The sequence below is a fragment of the Ranitomeya variabilis genome, chromosome 8, assembly GCF_051348905.1.
Source record: "Ranitomeya variabilis isolate aRanVar5 chromosome 8, aRanVar5.hap1, whole genome shotgun sequence".
Classification (NCBI taxonomy): Eukaryota; Metazoa; Chordata; class Amphibia; order Anura; family Dendrobatidae; genus Ranitomeya; species Ranitomeya variabilis.
The window spans coordinates 91,449,050-91,471,943 of record NC_135239.1 but is presented as its reverse complement, the minus strand read 5'-3'; the positions used below and the strand labels follow the sequence as shown (position 1 = coordinate 91,471,943).

At 47.7% G+C, this 22,894-nt stretch overlaps 1 protein-coding gene across 3 annotated transcripts in view; it reads left to right on the top strand.

Moving 5' to 3' along the window:
• Positions 1–22,894, top strand: part of LOC143787636 (complement factor H-related protein 4-like) — a 533,302-nt gene that overhangs the window by 102,365 nt on the left and 408,043 nt on the right. For all 3 annotated transcript variants that reach the window (XM_077276561.1, XM_077276560.1, XM_077276559.1), the window contains exon 2: positions 12,654–12,839. In XM_077276561.1, the coding sequence (XP_077132676.1) occupies positions 12,654–12,839 (186 nt within the window). The remainder of the gene's footprint in view (positions 1–12,653; positions 12,840–22,894) is intronic.

Sequence of the window (22,894 nt, the reverse complement as noted above, 5' to 3'; positions counted from 1 at the left end):
CCTGTGCATCCATGTAACCGATTTAAAACTGCCATGAGCCTATTGTTTGTTATTTTAGGCCTTTGATAGCCTGTCTGCGGTCCCTACTTGCATTACTCCTCCACTGACCACAATGCTGCCTGTGCATCCATGTAACCAATTTAAAACTGCCATGAGCCTATTGTTTGTTATTTTAGGCCTTTGTTAGCCTGTCTGCGGTCCCTACTTGCATTACTCCTCCACTGACCACAATGCGGCCTGCCTGTGTATCCATGTAACCGATTTAAAACTGTCATGAGCCTATTGTTTGTTATTTTAGGCCTTTGATAGCCTGTCTGCGGTCCCTACTTGCATTACTCCTCCACTGACCACAATGCTGCCTGTGCATCCATGTAACCGATTTAAAACTGCCATGAGCCTATTGTTTATTATTTTAGGCCTTTGTTAGCCTGTCTGTGGTCCCTACTTGCATTACTCCTCCACTGACCACAATGCTGCCTGCCTGTGTATCCATGTAACCGATTTAAAACTGTCATGAGCCTATTGTTTGTTATTTTAGGCCTTTGATAGCCTGTCTGCGGTCCCTACTTGCATTACTCCTCCACTGACCACAATGCTGCCTGTGCATCCATGTAACCGATTTAAAACTGCCATGAGCCTATTGTTTATTATTTTAGGCCTTTGTTAGCCTGTCTGCGGTCCCTACTTGCATTACTCCTCCACTGACCACAATGCTGCCTGCCTGTGTATCCATGTAACCGATTTAAAACTGCCATGAGCCTATTGTTTGTTATTTTAGGCCTTTGATAGCCTGTCTGCGGTCCCTACTTGCATTACTCCTCCACTGACCACAATGTTGCCTGTGCATCCATGTAACCGATTTAAAACTGCCATGAGCCTATTGTTTATTATTTTAGGCCTTTGTTAGCCTGTCTGCGGTCCCTACTTGCATTACTCCTCCACTGACCACAATGCTGCCTGCCTGTGTATCCATGTAACCGATTTAAAACTGCCATGAGCCTATTGTTTGTTATTTTAGGCCTTTGATAGCCTGTCTGCGGTCCCTACTTGCATTACTCCTCCACTGACCATACCAATGCTGCCCGTTTACCCCTGGAACCTATTTTACAGTGCATAGAGCCTATTTTTTTATTTTTTTTAATATTAATAAAGCAATGATGGACTACGCTTTACCACGCTATGAGCTACCCAGTTGACAATTCTTTTGCGAGAAAAGCCATCCCACCCTTCCACCAGCATGTAAAAGACCGCATTGTCCATGCACTCTGTCAATCTGTGAGTCCAAAGGTACACCTGACAACAGATACATGGACCTGTAGGCATGGCCACGGAAGGTTACGTGTCCTTTGTGGCGCAATGGGTTAATGTATTGGATGCATGGTCCACACAGGGGACAGCCTGGTAAGTCTGTCTGCAGTCCCTAATTCAAGTTGTCCTCAAATGAATAAATCTGAGCTTCAACCTTCTGGCTCTCATTAACTGCTGTTTTTTTAAAAAAAATAGGTGTTTAGGGCCTACTAACGGTGTCTGCCCCTGCCTGGTGTTTGTCCTCAACTGAATAAAGCTGAGCTTCTACCTTCTGGCTCTCATTAAGTGCTGTTTTTTATTAAAAAATAGGTGTTTAGGGCCTACTAACGGTGTCTGCCACTGCCTGGTGTTTGTCCTCAACTGAATACAGCTGAGCTTCAACCTTCTGGCTCTAATATATATATATGTATATATATTTTTTTTTTAAAGTGCTGGTTGGGGCCTAATAGCTCTGTTTGCTGCTCCCTGGTGTTTTCCCTCAACTGAATACAGCTGAGCTTCAACCTTCTGGCTTTCGGCCTATAGTATCAGATATTAAACTGCATTTGACCTTCAACTTTGGTTACGGCCTACTAATGGTGTCTGCCCCTCCCTGGTGTTGCCCTCAACTGAATACAGCTGAGCTTCAACCTTCTGGCTTTCGGCCTATAGTATCAGATATTAAACTGCATTTGGCCTTCAACTTTGGTTACGGCCTACTAACGGTGTCTGCCCCTCCCTGGTGTTGACCTCAACTGAATACAGCTGAGCTTCAACCTTCTGGCTTTCGGCCTATAGTATCATATATTAAACTGCATTTGACCTTCAACTTTGGTTATGGCCTACTAATGGTGTCTGCCCCTCCCTGGTGTTGACCTCAACTGAATACAGCTGAGCTTCAACCTTCTGGCTTTCGGCCTATAGTATCAGATATTAAACTGCATTTGACCTTCAACTTTGGTTACGGCCTACTAATCGTGTCTGCCCCTCCCTGGTGTTGACCTCAACTGAATACAGCTGAGCTTCAACCTTCTGGCTTTCGGCCTATAGTATCATATATTAAACTGCATTTGACCTTCAACTTTGGTTACGGCCTACTAACGGTGTCTGCCCCTCCCTGGTGTTGAGTCTGACCTCAACTGAATACAGCTGAGCTTCAACCTTCTGGCTCTCATTAAGTGCTGTGTTTTTAAAAATTGGTGGTTAGGGCCTACTAACGGTGTCTGCCCCTCCATGTTGTTTGTCCTCAACTGAATACAGCTGAGCTTCAACCTTCTGGCTTTTGGCCTACAGTAGCAGATATTAAACTGCATTTGGCCTACTAGTGTGGTTGGGCTCTTAAAACAGTGTCTGCTGCTCTTGGGTTTGCTACTCCACTGAACAAAGCAATGCCACCTGTTTAGTCCTGTTACCAATTTTCAACTGCATTTAGCCTACTTTATTCTTTGGCCCTATATCTGTTTCCTCCTCATCCTGCCCATTGCCCAGCCACTGCTAAATGAGACTGCTGGTACATTGACCTAGACCACTACATTCCCCTTGCACTCTACACAGCCAGAATCTGACCCTGCTGAAAGTAAGGTTCCCCTTCCCGCATGTTATACCACCTTACACAGGGACAAAGAGGAAGGTGCAGATGAAAGTGCAGGTTCCTTCATCAGGTGGGGGGGGCATACTCGTTGGCGACGTCACTGGCACAGGGCCCCTCAGAGTACGCAAAAGTGTCGCTGCTGGTGGGAGGCGCCCCCGCCATGCAAACACACCGCTGTACTTTGAGGGGCCCTGTGCCAGTGCCAATGCAAACGAGTGGGCCCCCCCTGCTTGCTCAGGATCACAGCACTTGCAACGTTGAAATGCTTACCTCTCCTTGCTCCACCGCCATGACGTAGTCCACGTTTCCTGGGCCCACTAAAGCCTTGAACCAGCCCTACCCCCACAACTTTTGCCAAATGACCCCCAATTTCCTATGCCCAACTATTATTATAAAGTTAATTAAGATTGACAAGCTTCAGAAACAAGAATGGATGTTTTTGGCATTAAAATGGGCACTGTAGGTGTTTTCCTGGCCTCCACTCACTGCCGACTATGCTTCCCCATTGACTTGCATTGGGTTTCGTGTTTCGGTCGATCCCCGACTTTTAGTGATAATCGGCCGACTGCACTCGACTCGACTCTGGACAAAGTCGGGTTTCACAAAACCCGATTCGATCTTAAAAAAATGAAAGTCGCTCAACCCTACTGATGACTGCTGTGAAGGACAAACAGCAGCGCTACCACCTATAACCACCGGAGGGAGCCCAAGAGCAGAATTCACAACAGGGGGCTACATTATATTCTGTGAGGGGGCTACCCCAACCCTTACTACATAATTAAGACGTGAACTACCTTATATTATACACTGATATTAGCGCTTTTTACCGCACAATTGGTGGTCTTGTATCTATTTCTATGTAGCTACATAGTGGGACCCAAGAATGATTTTCTCTGGTGGGCCCAAGGTGCTCCAGTCCAACGCTGGTCATAAGGATACTAGATTTGAGTATCGCATCATCGCATTGCATACGGATTACACACGGATGACCATACGGAGAACACTCATGCGATTCTCGGCCCTCAAAATCGGACCGATTTTTTTATACGTTGAGTGTGACTCTGGTCTTACACATACTGGAACATGGTCGTTGCCACACTAGGGCCTTTACCTGAGCTCGGTTGCACTGCCTGTCACCTGAGTAATACACTCCACAGACATCGACACTCTGTGGGACATATCCTGTAATTACTCCATTGTTGCTCAAAACCATGCTAAAATACATTCTGTCTAGTTTGGTAGTTTCCAGAAGACGTCCGTAGGCTTTTTCAGATTGGTCAATGGCACTTCTGTCTCTTTTCCTTGAGGAGCCTGCTTCCAAGTAAAATGAGGCTTGTACATGTTCTTGACATGGGTTTCAGGCCCAACAGACTGACCACAATACAGGCCCTCTCTTACATACACTGTATTCTGAATTTAATTCTAATGCTTTTGGTGTCTGGTAGAAACTATTTTACTGACACTGATTATACAGCTCACACATCTCCTGCATTATATTCACCTTACAGCGGCTTCACCTACTATGACAGTTGTTCCATTTGGATCCAATGGCAAAAGTGAACTGTGGACCTTACAAAACGCAGGTTTCATAGCACTTGGTGGACCTCTGAAAATGAAAAGAGAGGGCCGCATAATGACATGGCAGTGGACATGGTGGTTGTGGCAGGCAAAGCCCAAAGCTCATATGGGCCTGTTTGAAATGGCATTGTCAATTTATGAGGAATATGTATTGCTAATTATCTGGCATGAGGGAGAGCCCTCCCAAATGTAGGAGTGAGAGCTCTACCAAATGTATGATACAGGGCCACATGAGGGCCCTTAATAAACTCAGGTTTCATGGCACCTGCTGGCACTCTGCAAATTGTAAGTGAGGGCCACATAATGACATGGTGGTGGACATGGTGGTGGTGGCGGGCAAAACCCAAAATCAAATGGGCATGTTTGAAATGGAATTGTAAAGAGATGGAGAATAGGTATTCCACTATCTTGCTATCTATTTGGCATGAAGGATTGACCTCACAAATGTAGGAGTGAGAGCTCTCCCCAATTTTTTTTTGATACAGGGTCACCTGAGAGGGCCTTTACCAAACTCTGGTGTCACTGTACCTGCTGCACTTTGCAAATTGTAAGCGAGGGCCGCATAATGACATGGTGGTGGACATGGTGGTGGTGGCAAGCAAAGCCCAAAATTAAAATTTGCATGTTTGAAATGGCATGATAAAGGGATGGGGAATATTTATTCCATTATCTTGCTATCTTTTGGCATGAGGGAGGGATCTCCCAAATGTAGGAGTGAGAGGCCTCACAAATGATAAAGGAAAAACTGAAGTCAAAACGCTCTGTGTAAACATATGCTAAAGGGGAGATATTTTTTTTGTTTATTTTTATTTTGCGTTATATACAGTACAGACCAAAAGTTTGGACACACCTTCTCATTTAAAGATTTTTCTGTATTTTCATGACTATGAAAATTGTACATTCACACTGAAGGCATCAAAACTATGAATTAACACATGTGGAATTATATACTTAACAAAAAAGTGTAAAACGACTGAAATTATGTATTATATTCTAGGTTCTTCAAAGTAGCCACCTTTTGCTTTGATGACTGCTTTGCACACTCTTAGCATTCTCTTAATGAGCTTCAAGAGATAGTCACCAGGAATGGTTTTCACTTCACAGGTGTGCCCTAGCAGGTTTAATGATTGGGATTTCTTGCCTTATAAATGGGGTTGGGGACCATCAGTTGTGTTGTGCAGAAGTTTGGTGGATACAAAGCTGATAGTCCTACTCAATAGACTGCTAGAATTTGTATTATGGCAACAAAAAAGCAGCTAAGTAAAAAAAAACAAGTAGCCATCATTACTTTAAGAAATGAAGGTCAGTCAGTCCGAAAAATTGGGAAAACTTGGAAAGTGTCTCCAAGTGCAGTGGCAAAAACCATCAAGCGCTGCAAAGAAACTGGCTCACATGAGGACCGCACCAGGAAAGGAAGACCAAGAGTCACCTCTGCTTCTGAGGATACGTTTATCCTAGTCACCAACCTCAGAAATTGCAGGGTAACAGCAGCTCAGTTTAGAGACCAGGTCAATGCCACACAGAGTTCTAGCAGCAGACACATCTCTACAACAACTGTTAACAGGAGACTTTGTGGAGCAGGCCTTCATGGTAAAATAGCTGCTAGGAAACCACTGCTAAGGACAGGCAACAAGAAGGAGAAACTTGTTTGGGCTAAAGAACACAAGGAATGGACATTAGACCAGTGGAAATCTGTGCTTTGGTCTGATGAGTCCAAATTTGACATCTTTGGTTCCAACCACCGTGTCTTTGTGCGACGCATGGACTCTACATGCCTGGTTCCCAGCGTGAAGCATGGAGGATGAGGTGTGATGGTGTGGGGTGCTTTGCTGGTGACAATGTTGGGGATTTATTCAAAATTGAAGGCATACTGAACCAGCATGGCTACCACAGCATCTTGCAGTGGCATGCTATTCCATCCGGTTTGCGTTTAGTTGGACCATCATTTATTTTTCATCAGGACAATGACCCCAAACACACCTCCAGGTTGTCTAAGGGCTATTTGACCAAGAAGGAGAGTGATGGGGTGCTATGCCAGATGACCTGGCCTCCACAGTCACCAGACTTGTACCCAATCGAGATGGTTTGGGGTGAGCTGGACTGCATAGTGAAAGCAAAAGGGCCAACAAGTGCTAAGCATCTCTGGGAACTCCTTCAAGATTGTTGGAATACCTTTTCCGGTGACTATCTCTTGAAGCTCATCAAGAGAATGCCAAGAGTGTGCAAAGCAGTCATCAAAGCAAAAGGTGGCTACTTTGAAGAACCTAGAACATAAGACATAATTTCAGTTTTTTCACACTTTTTTGTTAAGTATATAATTCCACATGTGTTAATTCATAGTTCATAGTCTTCAATGTGAATGTACAATTTTCATAGTCATGAAAATACAGAAAAATCTTTAAATGAGAAGATGTGTCCAAACTTTTGTTCTGTACTGTATGTATGTAATTATGAAAATAGGAGGACAGGGAGCATGTGGTTTAAGATATATATAAACAATCTTTATTAGTACAATATTAAAAATAGACAACAGTAATACAATAGATGCACGTATTCCAATCGAAGATGGAAAGGGGAAAACCACCCCCCAGCCACCCCAATACTAAATCATAACTACACCATAGGAGAAAACAAAAACTCCATGTGTAAAGTAATAATAACAAGGCAAGCCTAGATATCAATAATGTGCCCGATGGTTCGAGCACATGCGCTGGACTGGAGTAGCAGTAATGAATAGTCCATACCGCATCAAAATGGAAAAGAAATAGACTTACCAACACAAGGGGGTGCCGAGGAGAGGGGACCCGCCGGTGAAATAGCCCTGATGCGTGTTTTGCAGCGCTAACACGCCGCTTCCTCAAGGGGATATGGGATAGAGCAACTAGGACCTTCTAATAACCCCCCCTGACCCTGGTCACATGTCAGATGATGGCCAATCATAATGGCACCGGCGGCGCATGCGTGCCGCGACCGGCAGGTCCGGCATGGGGGCCAGGCGACTAGGACCTTCTAATAACCACCCCTGACCCTGATCACATGTCAGCTGACGGCCAATCATAGTGGCGCTGGCGGCGCATGCGTGCTGTGACCGGCAGGTCCAGCATGGGGGCCAGGCATCAACACCAAGTGCGCATGCCCCAGTAATAATTCCCGCAGACAGTGCACAAGGCATTGCAGTCGCCCGCCCACATGCCAGAGCCGCCCGCACACAGGGCGATGCGCATGGCCACAAGGGAGCGCATGTTGCAAACAACAACAGAGGCCACAAATAAATTGGCAACATGCGACCGCAAATGCTATACCCACATTACGAACAATAAAGGCAGCAACAAACAAGTATAATTCAGCAAGATGGCACAGATTACATTACAGATTAAAGACACACGTGAAGAGGCACATAGCCACCTAAGAAGGGAGGTTGCTACAAAGATACTGGCAGCTACACAAAGAATGATGATATATTGCCACATACATGCACATGGTATAAGTTGTATACTGGCCACTGTACACAGTTAATAAAGTCCTGCAGAACAGTGTATCAAGGGATCAATTTACATCCAACAATTATAGTCTCGTGGGGCAATGCATAGAGTTCCATGTACATCAGGCGGACGATGAGCTGCCAGTTCTTGTCCAAAAGGGGCATCCATGCTTTTCAGGTGGCCAGGATAGTGATATGTTAGTTCCAACAAGAATAGAGGGAAGGGGAGAGACCAATGAAGGACCTGTAGATGGACAATATTACTGATAATAAAAGAAAAAAAGGCAAAGTTAAAAGCGAGATAAATATAAAAACAAAAACAAAAATTAAACCGGAAGGACAATGATGAGAGATAACATGAACAAATCAGAGAACCAAGGAAACAGCATACTAGAAATAAGAGGCAAAACTCAAAAACTTGTTTAAACCTCTAGGGGTCATCATATCAAGCAAAACAATCCATTTAGTTTCTATCTGTGCTAGCCGTTTTTTGTTGTCACCACCTCTAATGCCCAAATGCAGTACATCAATCCCCCTAACTGAAAGCAACTTCTCATTGCAATTATGATGTAACCGAAAATGTTGGGGTATTTTTTTCAAGTTCGTCAAAGGGGACACTGTCCTGGCCGCGCCAATGTCCCGCACATGCTCCTGTACACGAACTCTGAGTTCGCGAGTGGTTAGACCAATGTATATCTTCGGGCACGGACAGGTGGCGTAGTATATAACGTTGGTAGTGCCACAGGTTATATGGTTGTCTGATCTGAAACACTCTAGAGCCATCACTCAAAGTAAAATCGGCGCAGCGCAGGACATTAGCGCAGGCAAGACAATGCCCACACGGAATGTATCCCGGAGAGGGACTACCTGTACCAAAGAAGTTGGTAGGGGCAGGGATGTAATGACTCCTTACCAACATATCACTGAGCTTCATACCCCTTCTTGGGGGCATGAGGGGAAAACTGCCCAGAGCGGCACACAGGGAAGGTTCAGTTTGAAGGACAGGCCTGCACCAATGTCCTGCGCTGCGCCGATTTTACCATCTAGATGTGTGGTGTGAGCATTTTGACCCACCAAGTGCTTCACAGAAGTTTATAATGCAGAGCCGTAAAAATAAAAAATCATATTTTTTCACAAAAATGATCTTTTCGCCCCAAATTTTTATTTTCTCAAGGGTAAGAGTAGAAATTGGACCCCAAAAGTTGTTGTACAATTTGTCCTGAGTATGCTGATACCCCCATATGTGAGGGTAAACCACTGTTTGTGCGCATGGCAGAGCTTGGAAGGGAAGGAGCGCCATTTGACTTTTCAGTGCAAAATTCACTGGAATTGAGATGGGACACCATGTTGCATTTGGAGAGCTCCTGATGTGCCTAAACAGTGGAAACCCCCCAATTATAACTCAAACCCTAATCCAAACACACACCTAACCCTAATCCTAACGGTAACCCTAACTATACCCCTAACCCTGACACACCCCTAACCCTAATCCCAACCCTAATCCCAACCGTAAAAGTAATCCAAACCCTAAACCTAACTTTAGCCCCAACCCTAACCCTAACTTTAGCCCCAACCTTAACTGTAGCCTTAACTCTAGCCCTAATCCTAACCCTAGCCCTATCCCTAACCCTAGCCCTAACCCTAACCCTAGCCCTAACCCTAGCCCTAACCCTAACCCAGGCGCTAACCCTAATCCTAGCCCTAAACCTAATCCTAGCCCAAACCCTAGTCCTAACCGTAACCCTAGCCCTAACCCTAATTTTTTAATTTTTCCCTAACTAAGGGGGTGATGAAGGGGGGTTTGATTTACTTTTATAGCGGGTTATTTAGCGGATTTTTATGATTGGCAGCCGTCACACACTAAGAGACGCTTTTTATTGCAAAAAATATTTTTTGCTTTACCACATTTTGAGAGCTATAATTTTTCCATATTTTAGTCCACAGAGTCTTTAGAGGTGTTGTTTTTTGCGGGACGAGTAGACATTTTTATTGGTAACATTTTCAGGCACGTAACATATTTTGATCCCTTTTTATTCCGATTTTTGTGAGGCAGGATTACCAAAAACCAGCTATTCATGAATTTCTTTGGGGGGGGGGGGCGTTTATACCGTTCCGTGCTTGGTAAAATGGATAAAGCAGTTTTATTCTTCGGGTCAGTACGATTACAGCGATACCTCATTTATATCATTTTTTTGTGTATTGGCGCTTTTATATGATAAAAACTATTTTATAGAAAAAATAATTATTTTTTCATCGCTTTATTCTGAGGACTATATCTTTTTATGTTTTTGTTGATGATGCTGTATTGCGGCTCGTTTTTTGCGGGACAAGATGACGTTTTCACCGGTACCATGGTTATTTATATCCGTCTTTTTGACCGTGTGTTATTCCACTTTTTGTTTGGCGGTATGATAATAAAGCGTTGTTTTTTGCCTCGCCTTTTTTTTTTTTTTTTTTTTACGGTGTTCACTGAAGGGGTTAACTAGTGGGACAGTTTTATAGGTCGGGTCATTACGGACGCGACAATACTAAATATGTGTACTTTTATTGTTTTTTCTTTTATTTAGATAAAGAAATGTATTTATTGGAACTATATATATATATATATATATATATATATATTTTTTTTAGGAATTTTTTTTATTATTTTTTTTTACACATGTGAATATTTTTTTTTTACACTATAACATTGCCATGGGGCATCATGTTATAGTGTAAGATCGCTGATCTGACACTTTGCTGTGCACTGCTCTGAGCAGGCGCTGGTAAGCCACCTTAACCGAAAAAATACCCTCCTGGCCAGCAGAGGGCTTACCTCTATGCCATAACATGTAAACCTATAAACAATATGCTAGGTTGCGGGATGGAAAAAACACTTATGAATAACAAAAAGGCAACCAAGCAAAAAGAGGTACCAGAGCTGAAATAATTTTATTAAAGTGTCAAATACACAAAAAAGCAATAATCAAACATGAACAAAAACAGTGAAGGAGAAAAAGAAAACATGCCAACAGATACCAACAGCCAACACGATGTTGATAAGTGGCTGGGGAAGGACACAACAAGTCCAGATGACCTGAGCACAACCCTACCGGAAAACGCCCAAAATGATACTGATGGCAATGAAAGTAAATACTGAATTTGCACACTGAACAAATAAAATTGCCCAGAAAAAGACAAGGTGATAATGATATCAGTGCACACTAAGGAGCACCTCCAGAAGGCCCTCTCCTGTCCACACCACGCCGGAGCCCGGTGCCCGCCATGTCCCAAGGTAATATATTGGCTATTTATCCAGCATACACATTTTGTGCCTAGGACTGGTGGTGAAGCACCGGACGGATTTGTATGCCCCATTCTGAGTTTGCACAGGCTTTAATGGCACCTGATTAGTTGGAGTTTCTCCTTGGATTTATTTGCTACCTTAGCATCTACTTTATCCTTCTGGAGGTGCTCCTTAGTGTGCACTGATATCATTATCACCTTGTCTTTTTCTGGGCAATTTTATTTGTTCAGTGTGCAAATTCAGTATTTACTTTCATTGCCATCAGTATCATTTTGGGCGTTTTCCGCTAGGGTTGTGCTCAGGTCATCTGGACTTGTTGTGTCCTTCCCCAGCCACTTATCAACATCGTGTTGGCTGTTGGTATCTGTTGGCATGTTTTCTTTTTCTCCTTCACTGTTTTTGTTCATGTTTGATTATTGCTTTTTTGTGTATTTGACACTTTAATAAAATTATTTCAGCTCTGGTACCTCTTTTTGCTTGGTTGCCTTTTTGTTATTCATAAGTGTTTTTTCCATCCCGCAACCTAGCATATTGTTTATAGCTGGTCAACCACCTCCCTGCAGGTCCCGGATGCAGCCCCGTGGCCATTTTGGATCCGTGGCCTGCAGGAAGGAGGAGGTAGGAGACCCTCGGAGCAATGCGATCACATCGCGTTGCTCCGGGGGTTTCAGGGAAGCACGCAGGGAGCCCCCTCCGTGCGCTATGCTTCCCTGTACCGCCGGAACGCTGCAATCATGTTTGATCGCAGTGTGCTGGGGGTTAGTGTGCCGGGGGCAGTCCGTGACCGCTCCTGGCACACATAATGCCGGATCTCAGCTGCGATAGTCAGCTGACACCCGGCCGCGCTCCCCCCGTGAGCGTGGCCGATCGCATATGACGTACTATCCCATCGGTGGTCATACGGGCCCACCCCACCTCGACGGGATTGTACGTCATATGTCAGAAAGGGGTTAAAAATCCGTAAAACTGACCCAATAGTCTGACAACATTATTCCCATATACCATATGTGAGTCAGAAAGGCATGCAGGCATCTTATCCATGCTGTTCCCATTTAGTTTTATCTCTTTCCCATCCATTTCAGCTTTTTTCTCATGCCCCCAGACCTGTTTGTTGGGTTCAGCAGAAAAATATTGAGATTTCCCATTGACTTGCATTGGATTGGTTATTTGGTATGAATTAATAATAGAAATTATTTGTGCCGATTTTCCTGGATCCGAATATTTTACTATTCGATCATCACTATTGCTAACCCTTTGTTATCCCACACTCCTGCAGCAAGCAATGGTTTTTACAGTACACTTATAAATCACTGCAACAATTGAGAAGTACATTAACATAACATAATACAATTCCGTTGTTCATTATTTCACTTGCTTGCATAATCAAGAAAATGTTTTAAATATTTTTTATCTATGTTCTCTTACTGTAGATCGTTGTCAAAAGCCTGACAACATAAAAGAAGCTCAATTACAAGGTGAATGGAATGAAGAAACTTACCCACCTGGTAAGGTTGCAAATTTTGCCTGCCTTCCCGGATACACTCAGGATGGACTCATTAAAATGGCGTGTATTGAAGGCACTTGGTGGCAAATTGCTAAAGGCCAATGTAAAGGAGGTATTTGAAATCTAAACTTTTAAAAATTTTCAGTGTCTTGGTGATGAAAGTGAATTTATAAACGTAATGACCAATATTTATTAATGATTTTTCACCTACATTTTGTACATATAGTGGCAAACTAATTTCTAATCCACTGTGGGATATATTTTAAACTATTTCCACCAAAATTTGGTGATATTTGCTCTAGAGTATAAGGCGGACATGGACTGCTGAATCTCTACACTTTAAATTCCTGTATAGATGCAACTTTCTTTTAAATGTGTCACAACAATCACACTCCAGTAGACAGATGAAGCAGTATTAAAAAAAAAAAATCCTTGGTAAATTTTAAGATGCTGCAAATGTGTCTGTCAATAATAATGGCAATGTTAGGGCAATCTATCAAGATGGGTTTCAGCCTCGGACCGCCACCTATAGGCTGTGTGCACACGTTGTGGATTTACCCACGGATCCGCAGCTTTTTGACGCTGCAGATCCGCAGCAGTTTTCCATGTGGTGTACAGTACCATGTAAAACTATGGAAAACCAAATCCGCTGTGCACATGCTGTGGAAAAAAATGCAGTGGTGTTTTATCCGCAGCATGTCAATTCTTTGTGCGGATCTGCAGCGTTTCTGCACCCATTGACTTGCATTGAGTTGGGCACATCCACAGCAAAGCCACAGATGTGAAAAAGATCAGCGGTTTTGCTGCAGATGTGAGTGTGAGAAACAATGCGGCCCGGGAGGAGGGAAGTGTGTGGGCGGAGTGTGGGCGGTGACTGTGTGCGTGTATGTGTGCGGGCGGAATCTGCGTGTCTGTGTGTGGGGTATGTCGGGGCTGTGTGCAGGTCAGCAGGGCTGTCCAGGGGTCTGTGGGCTGTCCGGGGCTGTGCAGCACTGTCTGTAGCTGTCCGGGAGTTTGTGCGGCACTGTCCAGGCTGTCCGGGGGTCTGTCCGGGTCTGTGTGTGGGGTGGGCCTCTGTGTGTGTGTTTGTGCAGGCATCGTCCGATGGGACTACAAGTCCCATCCGGCTATGCCTGCTACAGTGACAGTGATTGACACATTAGCCAATGATGGGGCAGTAGTAGTCCAATCATCCGGCTAATGTGTTGAATGCTTAAAACAAAAACACATACATACATATACAGTACATACAGTACATTCTACATACAACATACAGTACATACAACATACATTGCATGCAACATACAACATGCAATGCATACTACATGCAACATATAGTACATATGCAGCGCCCCAGAGTCCTGGTCGTTGCAGTACTGTGGCTCCGCCACTATGGGGAGCTATGGTGCGTCCGATGGCACTGAAGGAGTTCATCTGATCAGGTATCACAGACACCAATACATTTCACAGCCGGGCCTCCGGGGGGAGCTAAGGGTGCTATTCATTAGGCCACTCCCCACCATAGTGGGTAAACTGGGGGTCAGGCAGGAAGTTAGATCAGAAAGCTGACTGGGTTGGAACCAGGCAACACCTTGTGGCAGAGGGTGTTGTAGGGGAAGATACAGTAGGGTCTCTGTCAGGGGTGGGATCCTGACAGAGGCTTGGCAACGAGAACGAACGTAACGGGACCGTGCCTGCTCCGGGTAGCGGCGGTGCCCAAGAAAGGATTAGAAGAGAGATAGATTGTGCTGAGTGAGAAACGGGATCACGCAAAGGAGAAATACCAGTAGGAGTCGTGCTGTAAGACCGAAGCAACATCCTACTGAGGCGCACTACCGGTGGCCGGAACGCCAAGGGAGTAGAATAACATTCAGCTTCAAGCAATACTCCAAACAGCGGCAGGACAGTCAGTCTCAGGCGGGCTGTCTAACTCAAATCACCTATGAAGTCTTGGGAGGCAATTGCGGGAGAGGGGCGTCTCTAGGGTCCCGGAAGAACTCCAGGCCTACCCGTCAAACGGGTGCCGTTCCTACCCGAACCTCAGGGAGGGACGGAGGATTAGCAGAACATCATCTAGTCGAGTTGTGAGGGAACTTAAGAAACAGACACAACAGTTGTGGGGTACTTTCCGTAAGCGCAGCAGGGAAGGACTACAACACATAGCGCTAGGGGGAAGGCACAGATTTCCTCCTGTGAAGAGAACTCTGGAAGTGTCATTGGACCGGCCGGACTTGCGCAGCCTGGTGAGCTGTATTCTGGACTGAGGACTCAGAGATCTCCAGTAAAGAGGTAAAGAGACTGCAACCTGGTGTCCTCGTTATTTACCGCGACCTGCACCCCACAACTGCACCGTTACAACACCACTTATTGTACTGGACGTCCCCCACTGACAGACAGGGCCACGGACCGGGTCTAGCCACCGTGACAACCCCAGAACTGGACTGAGACTCTCAGAGGCCCGGCTCCGGGTGCCCCTCGGCCCTGCGGCGGTGTGGGGGCGCTTCAACTTGGCGTCACGAACAGGATGTACTTAAGCCTGAAGAATCAGGTCATGTGTGCCTTGGGACTGTGACTTATTGTGCTTGGACTGTACTTTATTGAAAGACTGTGCTGTGCCATTAACCGCCAAAACCGCCGCCATTGCAGCGCTGAGGAGAGGCGCAGGAGAAGAAGAGGGGTGTGGAGTAGGCGTAGACAAGCTAGAGAGCGCGAAAGACAATGGCCGCCCAGTCTAAACATTTCTTGGTCCTGAGGACGTGTCCGTCAACAGCCGAGGTCCGCCTCCTAATCCTGTTTGGAGGGTGGAGACCATGGAGACGGGGCCGCCCGTGAAAGAGACCGCGGGAAGAAGACACCGAAGAAGGAGCAAAGATGGCGACACCGAGAATCCCGCGGGTGACTGATCCGAGCCAGCCTGAGGCTGCACCGCCTGACACAGCCCCAGATGCACCAGCGTTGCGGGAACTGACCCTCACGGAGCTACCGGTGGGCCGATCCCCCTTGCCACCATCGGAGGAGTGTGTAGCTGCAGCCGAGGCTCGCCAGATAGCACGACGCGTGGAGGCCGATGCTCGCATGCTTGCTCGGCTGGGTCGGCCCACAGAAGTCCACCTATCTCCGGTGTCCCCTGTTCCTTCTCACCCGGCCGCGGCTGAAGGTACGCTGCAGGCACAGGGCATGAAGATCCTGCCAGAGGCTGAGCACCTGCGGCGCATGATGGCTGCATGGCGGAACCGCCCGCAACCGGCAGCCCAGATTGATTTGACCACTGTCGCGGAGGTCCCATCGTCCCACTGGGGTGTGGTGGTCTCCTTTAACCCCCGATATGGAAGAGGGGTTATCCAGGAGATCGGGGAGCCGCTACAAGTCCACGTGGACCGGAAGGAGGTCGAGCACTGCGGAGGGAGGTTTGCTTGCGACCTGGAGCCCGGTGATGCCGTGACTTACACCCGGTGGAGGAGAGCAACAGGCGAAGCTGGCTGGATGGCACGGGGCGTCCAGCGATGCGTTGCGCTCCAGGCCACCGCTGAAACATCCGACGATGAACCTCCCGCCGAAAAGGCCAAAGAACCTGACCCGGCAGAACAGCAGAGAACCCAGACCCACCATGTGCCTTGGGGGTGTGCAGGATCCTGGGTGAGAAGAGCATCCCGGCGAGGGATCTTGTCGTTGCTGGGACCAGAGCCACTCCCTGGTGAGGCAGCGCGGCCCGTTGGCCTGGTGAGGCCCGGGAGGAAACCACCTGCTGCGCCAAAATGAGTAAGCATGAATGCTTTGACAATGTAAATAGTTCTCCCTTTACTTACTGTTTGCTGCTAAACCCGTTCAGGGTTAACTTTTTAAAGGGATCCCTTTGTTGACCCGGGATCCCTATTGTTTGTTTTTGGTTGTTTTTCTAAAGTTTTTGCCCAAGTTTTTAGTTGAAAAGAACTGCTGTAATCATGAACAGTGCATGATGCGAACTTTTTGTATATAGTTAGCACCTTATTAAAGGTGCTCCCTACTGGTTTTACTTAAAGAAGGACTCTTTGTGAAGATACCACACTGGAACCTTTGCTGAGTAAGGACTGGTAGCTTGAGAAGAAATGCTACCTCATAGAGACTTGGTCCCTTCTTAAAGGGGATGTTCAATTGTTGCACTTAAACGGTGATATTGCTTTAAGACAGGTAGCAATAATGTTCGATGAAAGAAAGTGATGATAATGTGTACATGAGAAAGTTATATGTATCCAACCAGTTAATTGTGAAGAAATGATGATGATGTTTCTCGGAAGAAAAGGGATGATTGATAATGTTGATAGAAAGTGGGGATAGAAGGTAAACCCTGAGTCCTCCATAGAAAGTTAGTTTATTGTAAAGAAAGAGTTAATAATGTGTTACAGAGGACAGAAAGTGAACCCGTAGGGGTTAGGTAGTGAGTCCTCCTAGGAGCCATACGTAGATGGCTCAGTGCTTCTAAAACTGAAAGTAATGTTATGATCTATACTGTGTATAGAAGTTGAAAAGGCGGTAGGCCCTGGCTGAACGGGGCGGTCCTGTAACAGAAAGGAGAGGCAGTAGGTCTGGTGCCGATAGGACAGGCGGTCCTGCAGATTTAAAGAAGGAGAATGAAAAAGTTTAATTACCTTATAATGTGATTATAGGAAGGTCTTTAGTGGATACAGAGTGTATGTCCTTAAAGGCAACGTTAAAGTATTGTTCAGCAATTTTTGCACTTAGTAGAATACCCGGTTGGGTAAGAAGAGTTATTTATAGCATGTTGCTATGTTATTTAACCATGTTTGTAACGTTCAAGTGTCCTTACCTCCCATAAAGGGAAGCCTGTTCAAGTATACTTATTGTTATTGCACTCAACAAAATTGTATGTCTTTTTGCTAAACTTGTATTGTTGTTTTCTTCCCAGTCCCGGAGTACTGTGTTTAACCAGGGGGGGAGTGCAGCGCCCCAGAGTCCTGGTTGTTGCAGTACTGTGGCTCCGCCACTATGGGGAGCTATGGTGCGTCCGATGGCACTGAAGGAGTTCATCTGATCAGGTATCACAGACACCAATACATTTCACAGCCGGGCCTCCGGGGGGAGCTAAGGGTGCTATTCATTAGGCCACTCCCCACCATAGTGGGTAAACTGGGGGTCAGGCAGGAAGTTAGATCAGAAAGCTGACTGGGTTGGAACCAGGCAACACCTTGTGGCAGAGGGTGTTGTAGGGGAAGATACAGTAGGGTCTCTGTCAGGGGTGGGATCCTGACAGAGGCTTGGCAACGAGAACGAACGTAACGGGACCGTGCCTGCTCCGGGTAGCGGCGGTGCCCAAGAAAGGATTAGCAGAGAGATAGATTGTGCTGAGTGAGAAACGGGATCACGCAAAGGAGAAATACCAGTAGGAGTCGTGCTGTAAGACTGAAGCAACATCCTACTGAGGCGCACTACCGGTGGCCGGAACGCCGAGGGAGTAGAATAACATTCAGCTTCAAGCAATACTCCAAACAGCGGCAGGACAGTCAGTCTCAGGCGGGCTGTCTAACTCAAATCACCTATGAAGTCTTGGGAGGCAATTGCGGGAGAGGGGCGTCTCTAGGGTCCCGGAAGAACTCCAGGCCTACCCGTCAAACGGGTGCCGTTCCTACCCGAACCTCAGGGAGGGACGGAGGATTAGCAGAACATCATCTAGTCGAGTTGTGAGGGAACTTAAGAAACAGACACAACAGTTGTGGGGTACTTTCCGTAAGCGCAGCAGGGAAGGACTACAACACATAGCGCTAGGGGGAAGGCACAGATTTCCTCCTGTGAAGAGAACTCTGGAAGTGTCATTGGACCGGCCGGACTTGCGCAGCCTGGTGAGCCGTATTCTGGACTGAGGACTCAGAGATCTCCAGTAAAGAGGTAAAGAGACTGCAACCTGGTGTCCTCGTTATTTACCGCGACCTGCACCCCACAACTGCACCGTTACAACACCACTTATTGTACTGGACGTCCCCCACTGACAGACAGGGCCACGGACTGGGTCTAGCCACCGTGACAACCCCAGAACTGGACTGAGACTCTCAGAGGCCCGGCTCCGGGTGCCCCTCGGCCCTGCGCGGTGTGGGGGCGCTTCAACTACAGTACATACAACATACAGTGCACACAGTACATACAACATATAGTACACACAGTACATACAGCATACAGTACATACAGTACATACAATTTACAGAACATGCAACATACAGTACATACAACATACAGTACATACAACATTCAGTACACACAGTACATACAACATACAGCGCTTACAGTGCCTACAACATATAACATACAGTAAATACAACATACAGAACATGCAACATACAACATACAGTACATACAGTACATATAACATACAGTACATGCAGAACATACTACATACAGTACATGCAACATACAGTACATACAGTACATACAACATACAACATGCAGTACACCTATAATATAACGCTGGGAGCGTCACTCTGTCCGAAGCCTTTATAGACTGCGCATGCGCAAGCGCCCGCGCAGTCTGTTCCCAACAGAGTGACGCTCCCAGGAGATCGTGGTATGCCGTAAGCGCTGAACGCACACCGCGATCTCCAACGGAGAAGCAGGGACGAGCCAGGAGGGTGAGTATGCAATACTTACCTGTCCCGTTCCACCGACGCGATTCCGGGCCATGAATGTCCCCCTGCTCCCGGAATCGGCGCCTGCGCAGTAGCGCTTTCCGGCGCCATTTTCTTGAAGACACACTGCGTGTCTTCAAGAAAATGGCGCCGGAAAGCGCGGACGCCTGTGACGTTCAGTTAAGAGGGCGCAATGCCGCGCTTAATGCGTGCTGCCCTCTGACTGAACAGTCACAGCGAGAGGACCCAGAAGACGGAGCGGTGGAATGGGGGACAGGTAAATATAGCAAGTGCCGGGGGCCTGAGCTAGCGGCGACTCCGGCACCTGACCCCAACAGGGCGCCGGTGTCCACGCTTGCTCAGTCCCCCAGCACAGCCGCCCGCACTCTCAGCACCACCACGCACAGCCGCCCACACTCACCACAGCCGCCTGCACTCACCACCGCCACGCACAGCCGCCCGCACTCACCACCACCATGCACAGCCGCCCACACTCACCACCGCCACGCACAGCCGCCCGCACTCACCACCACCACGCACAGCCGCCCACACTCACCACAGCCATGCACAGCCACCTGCACTCACCACAGCCACGCACAGCTGCCCGCACTCACCACCGCCACGCACAGCCGACCGCACTCACCACCGCCATGCACAGCCGCCTGCACTCACCACAGCCACGCACAGCTGCCCGCACTCACCACCGCCACGCACAGCCGACCGCACTCACCACCGCCATGCACAGCCGCCCGCACTCAACACAGCCGCCTGCACTCACCACAGCCACGCACAGCCGCCCGCACTCAGCACAGCTGCCCGCACTCAGCACAGCCACCCGCACTCAGCACAGCCGCCCGCACTCAGCACCGCCACGCAGAACCGCCCACACTCACCACCGCCACGAACAGCCGCCCGCACTCACCACCGCCACGCACAACCGCTCGCACTCACCACCGCCACGCACAGCCGCCCGCACTCACCACCGCCACGCACAGCCGCCCGCACTCACCACCGCCACGCACAGCCACCCGCACTCAGCACAGCCACCCGCACTCACCACAGCGACGCACAGCCGCCAGCACTCACCACCGCCACGCACAGCCGCCCGCACTCAGCACAGCCGCCCGCACTCAGCACAGCCGCCCGCACTCAGCACAGCCGCCCGCACTCACCACCGCCACGCACAGCCGCCCGCACTCAGCACAGCCGCCTGCACTCAGCACAGCCGCCCGCACTCAGCACAGCCGCACTTGGGCAGTAGAGCCGGAGAGAGAAAGATGGGAGCAACATATGGCAGAATGGAAACAGGAACAGGCAGAATGGGTGCAGCACATTACAACAGAATGGGGGCACAGGATGGGAGCAGCACATGACAGAATAGGGGCACAGGATGCCAGCAGCACATGACAGAATGATTGTGCACGATGGGAGCAGCACATGACAGGATTGGGGTGCAGGATGGGAGCACATGACAGGATGGGGCGCAGGATGGGAGCAGCACATGACAGAATGGGGGCACAGGATGGGAGCATCACATGACATAATGGGGGCACAAAATGGGAACAGCACATGACAGAATGGGGCCACACACATGACAGGATGGGGGTGTAGGATGGAGCAGCATATGACAGGATGGGGGCGCAGGATGGGAGCACATGACAGGATGGGGATGCAGGATGAAGCAGCACATGACAGGATGGGGCGCAGGATGGGAGCACATGACAGGATGGGGATGCAGGATGGAGCAGCACATGACAGGATGGGGATGCAGGATGGAGCAGCACATGACAGGATGGGGATGCAGGATGGGAGCACATGACAGGATGGGGATGCAGGATGGAGCAGCACATGACAGGATGGGGATGCAGGATGAAGCAGCACATGACAGGATGGGGCGCAGGATGGGAGCACATGACAGGATGGGGATGCAGGATGGAGCAGCACATGACAGGATGGGGATGCAGGATGGAGCAGCACATGACAGGATGGGGATGCAGGATGGAGCAGCACATGACAGGATGGGAGAGCAAGATGAGAGCAGCACATACCAGGATGGAGGCCATATACCAATATAAATGCTCGCCACCCGGGCGTAGAACGGGTTCAATAGCTAGTACAACATATAATGTACAGTACATACAGAACATACAACATACAATACATACAACATATAACATACAGTACATACAACATACAACATATAACATACAGTACATACTGAATATGCAGCATACAACATACAACATACAATACATATAGTACACTGTTATGGTTCTCAATGGCAAGAGAACATAGCCCAGCAAACATAAGAACTAGCTCTTGGAAGGATGGAAACTAAACTGACCATGAACTAAACCTGCCGCACAACTAACAGTAGCCGGGTAGCGTTTGCCTACGTTTTATCCCTAGACGCCCAGCGCCGGCCGGAGGACTAACTAATCCTGGCAGAGGAAAATATAGTCCTGGCTCACCTCTAGAGAAATTTCCCCGAAAGGCAGACAGAGGCCCCCACATATATTGGCGGTGATTTTAGATGAAATAGACAAACGTAGTATGAAAATAGGTTTAGCAAAATTGAGGTCCGCTTACTAGATAGCAGGAAGACAGAAAGGGCACTTTCATGGTCAGCTGAAAACCCTATCAAAATACCATCCTGAAATTACTTTAAGACTCTAGTATTAACTCATAACATCAGAGTGGCAATTTCAGATCACAAGAGCTTTCCAGACACAGAAACGAAACTACAGCTGTGAACTGGAACAAAATGCAAAAACAAACAAGGACTAAAGTCCAACTTAGCTGGGAGTTGTCTAGCAGCAGGAACATGCACAGAAAGGCTTCTGATTACAATGTTGACCGGCATGGAAGTGACAGAGGAGCAAGGCTAAATAGCGACTCCCACATCCTGATGGAAACAGGTGAACAGAGGGGATGATGCACACCAGTTAAATTCCACCAGTGGCCACCGGGGGAGCCCAAAATCCAAATTCACAACAGTACCCCCCCTCAAGGAGGGGGCACCGAACCCTCACCAGAACCACCAGGGCGATCAGGATGAGCCCTATGAAAGGCACGGACCAGATTGGAGGCATGAACATCAGAGGCAGTCACCCAAGAATTATCCTCCTGACCGTATCCCTTCCATTTGACCAGATACTGGAGTTTCCGTCTGGAAACACGGGAGTCCAAGATTTTTTCCACAACGTACTCCAACTCGCCCTCAACCAACACCGGAGCAGGAGGCTCAACGGAAGGCACAACCGGTACCTCATACCTGCGCAATAATGACCGATGAAAAACATTATGAATAGAAAAAGATGCAGGGAGGTCCAAACGGAAGGACACAGGGTTAAGAATCTCCAATATCTTGTACGGGCCGATGAACCGAGGCTTAAACTTAGGAGAAGAAACCCTCATAGGGACAAAACGAGAAGACAACCACACCAAGTCCCCAACACAAAGCCGAGGACCAACCCGACGCCGGCGGTTGGCAAAAAGCTGAGTCTTCTCCTGGGACAACTTCAAATTGTCCACTACCTGCCCCCAAATCTGATGC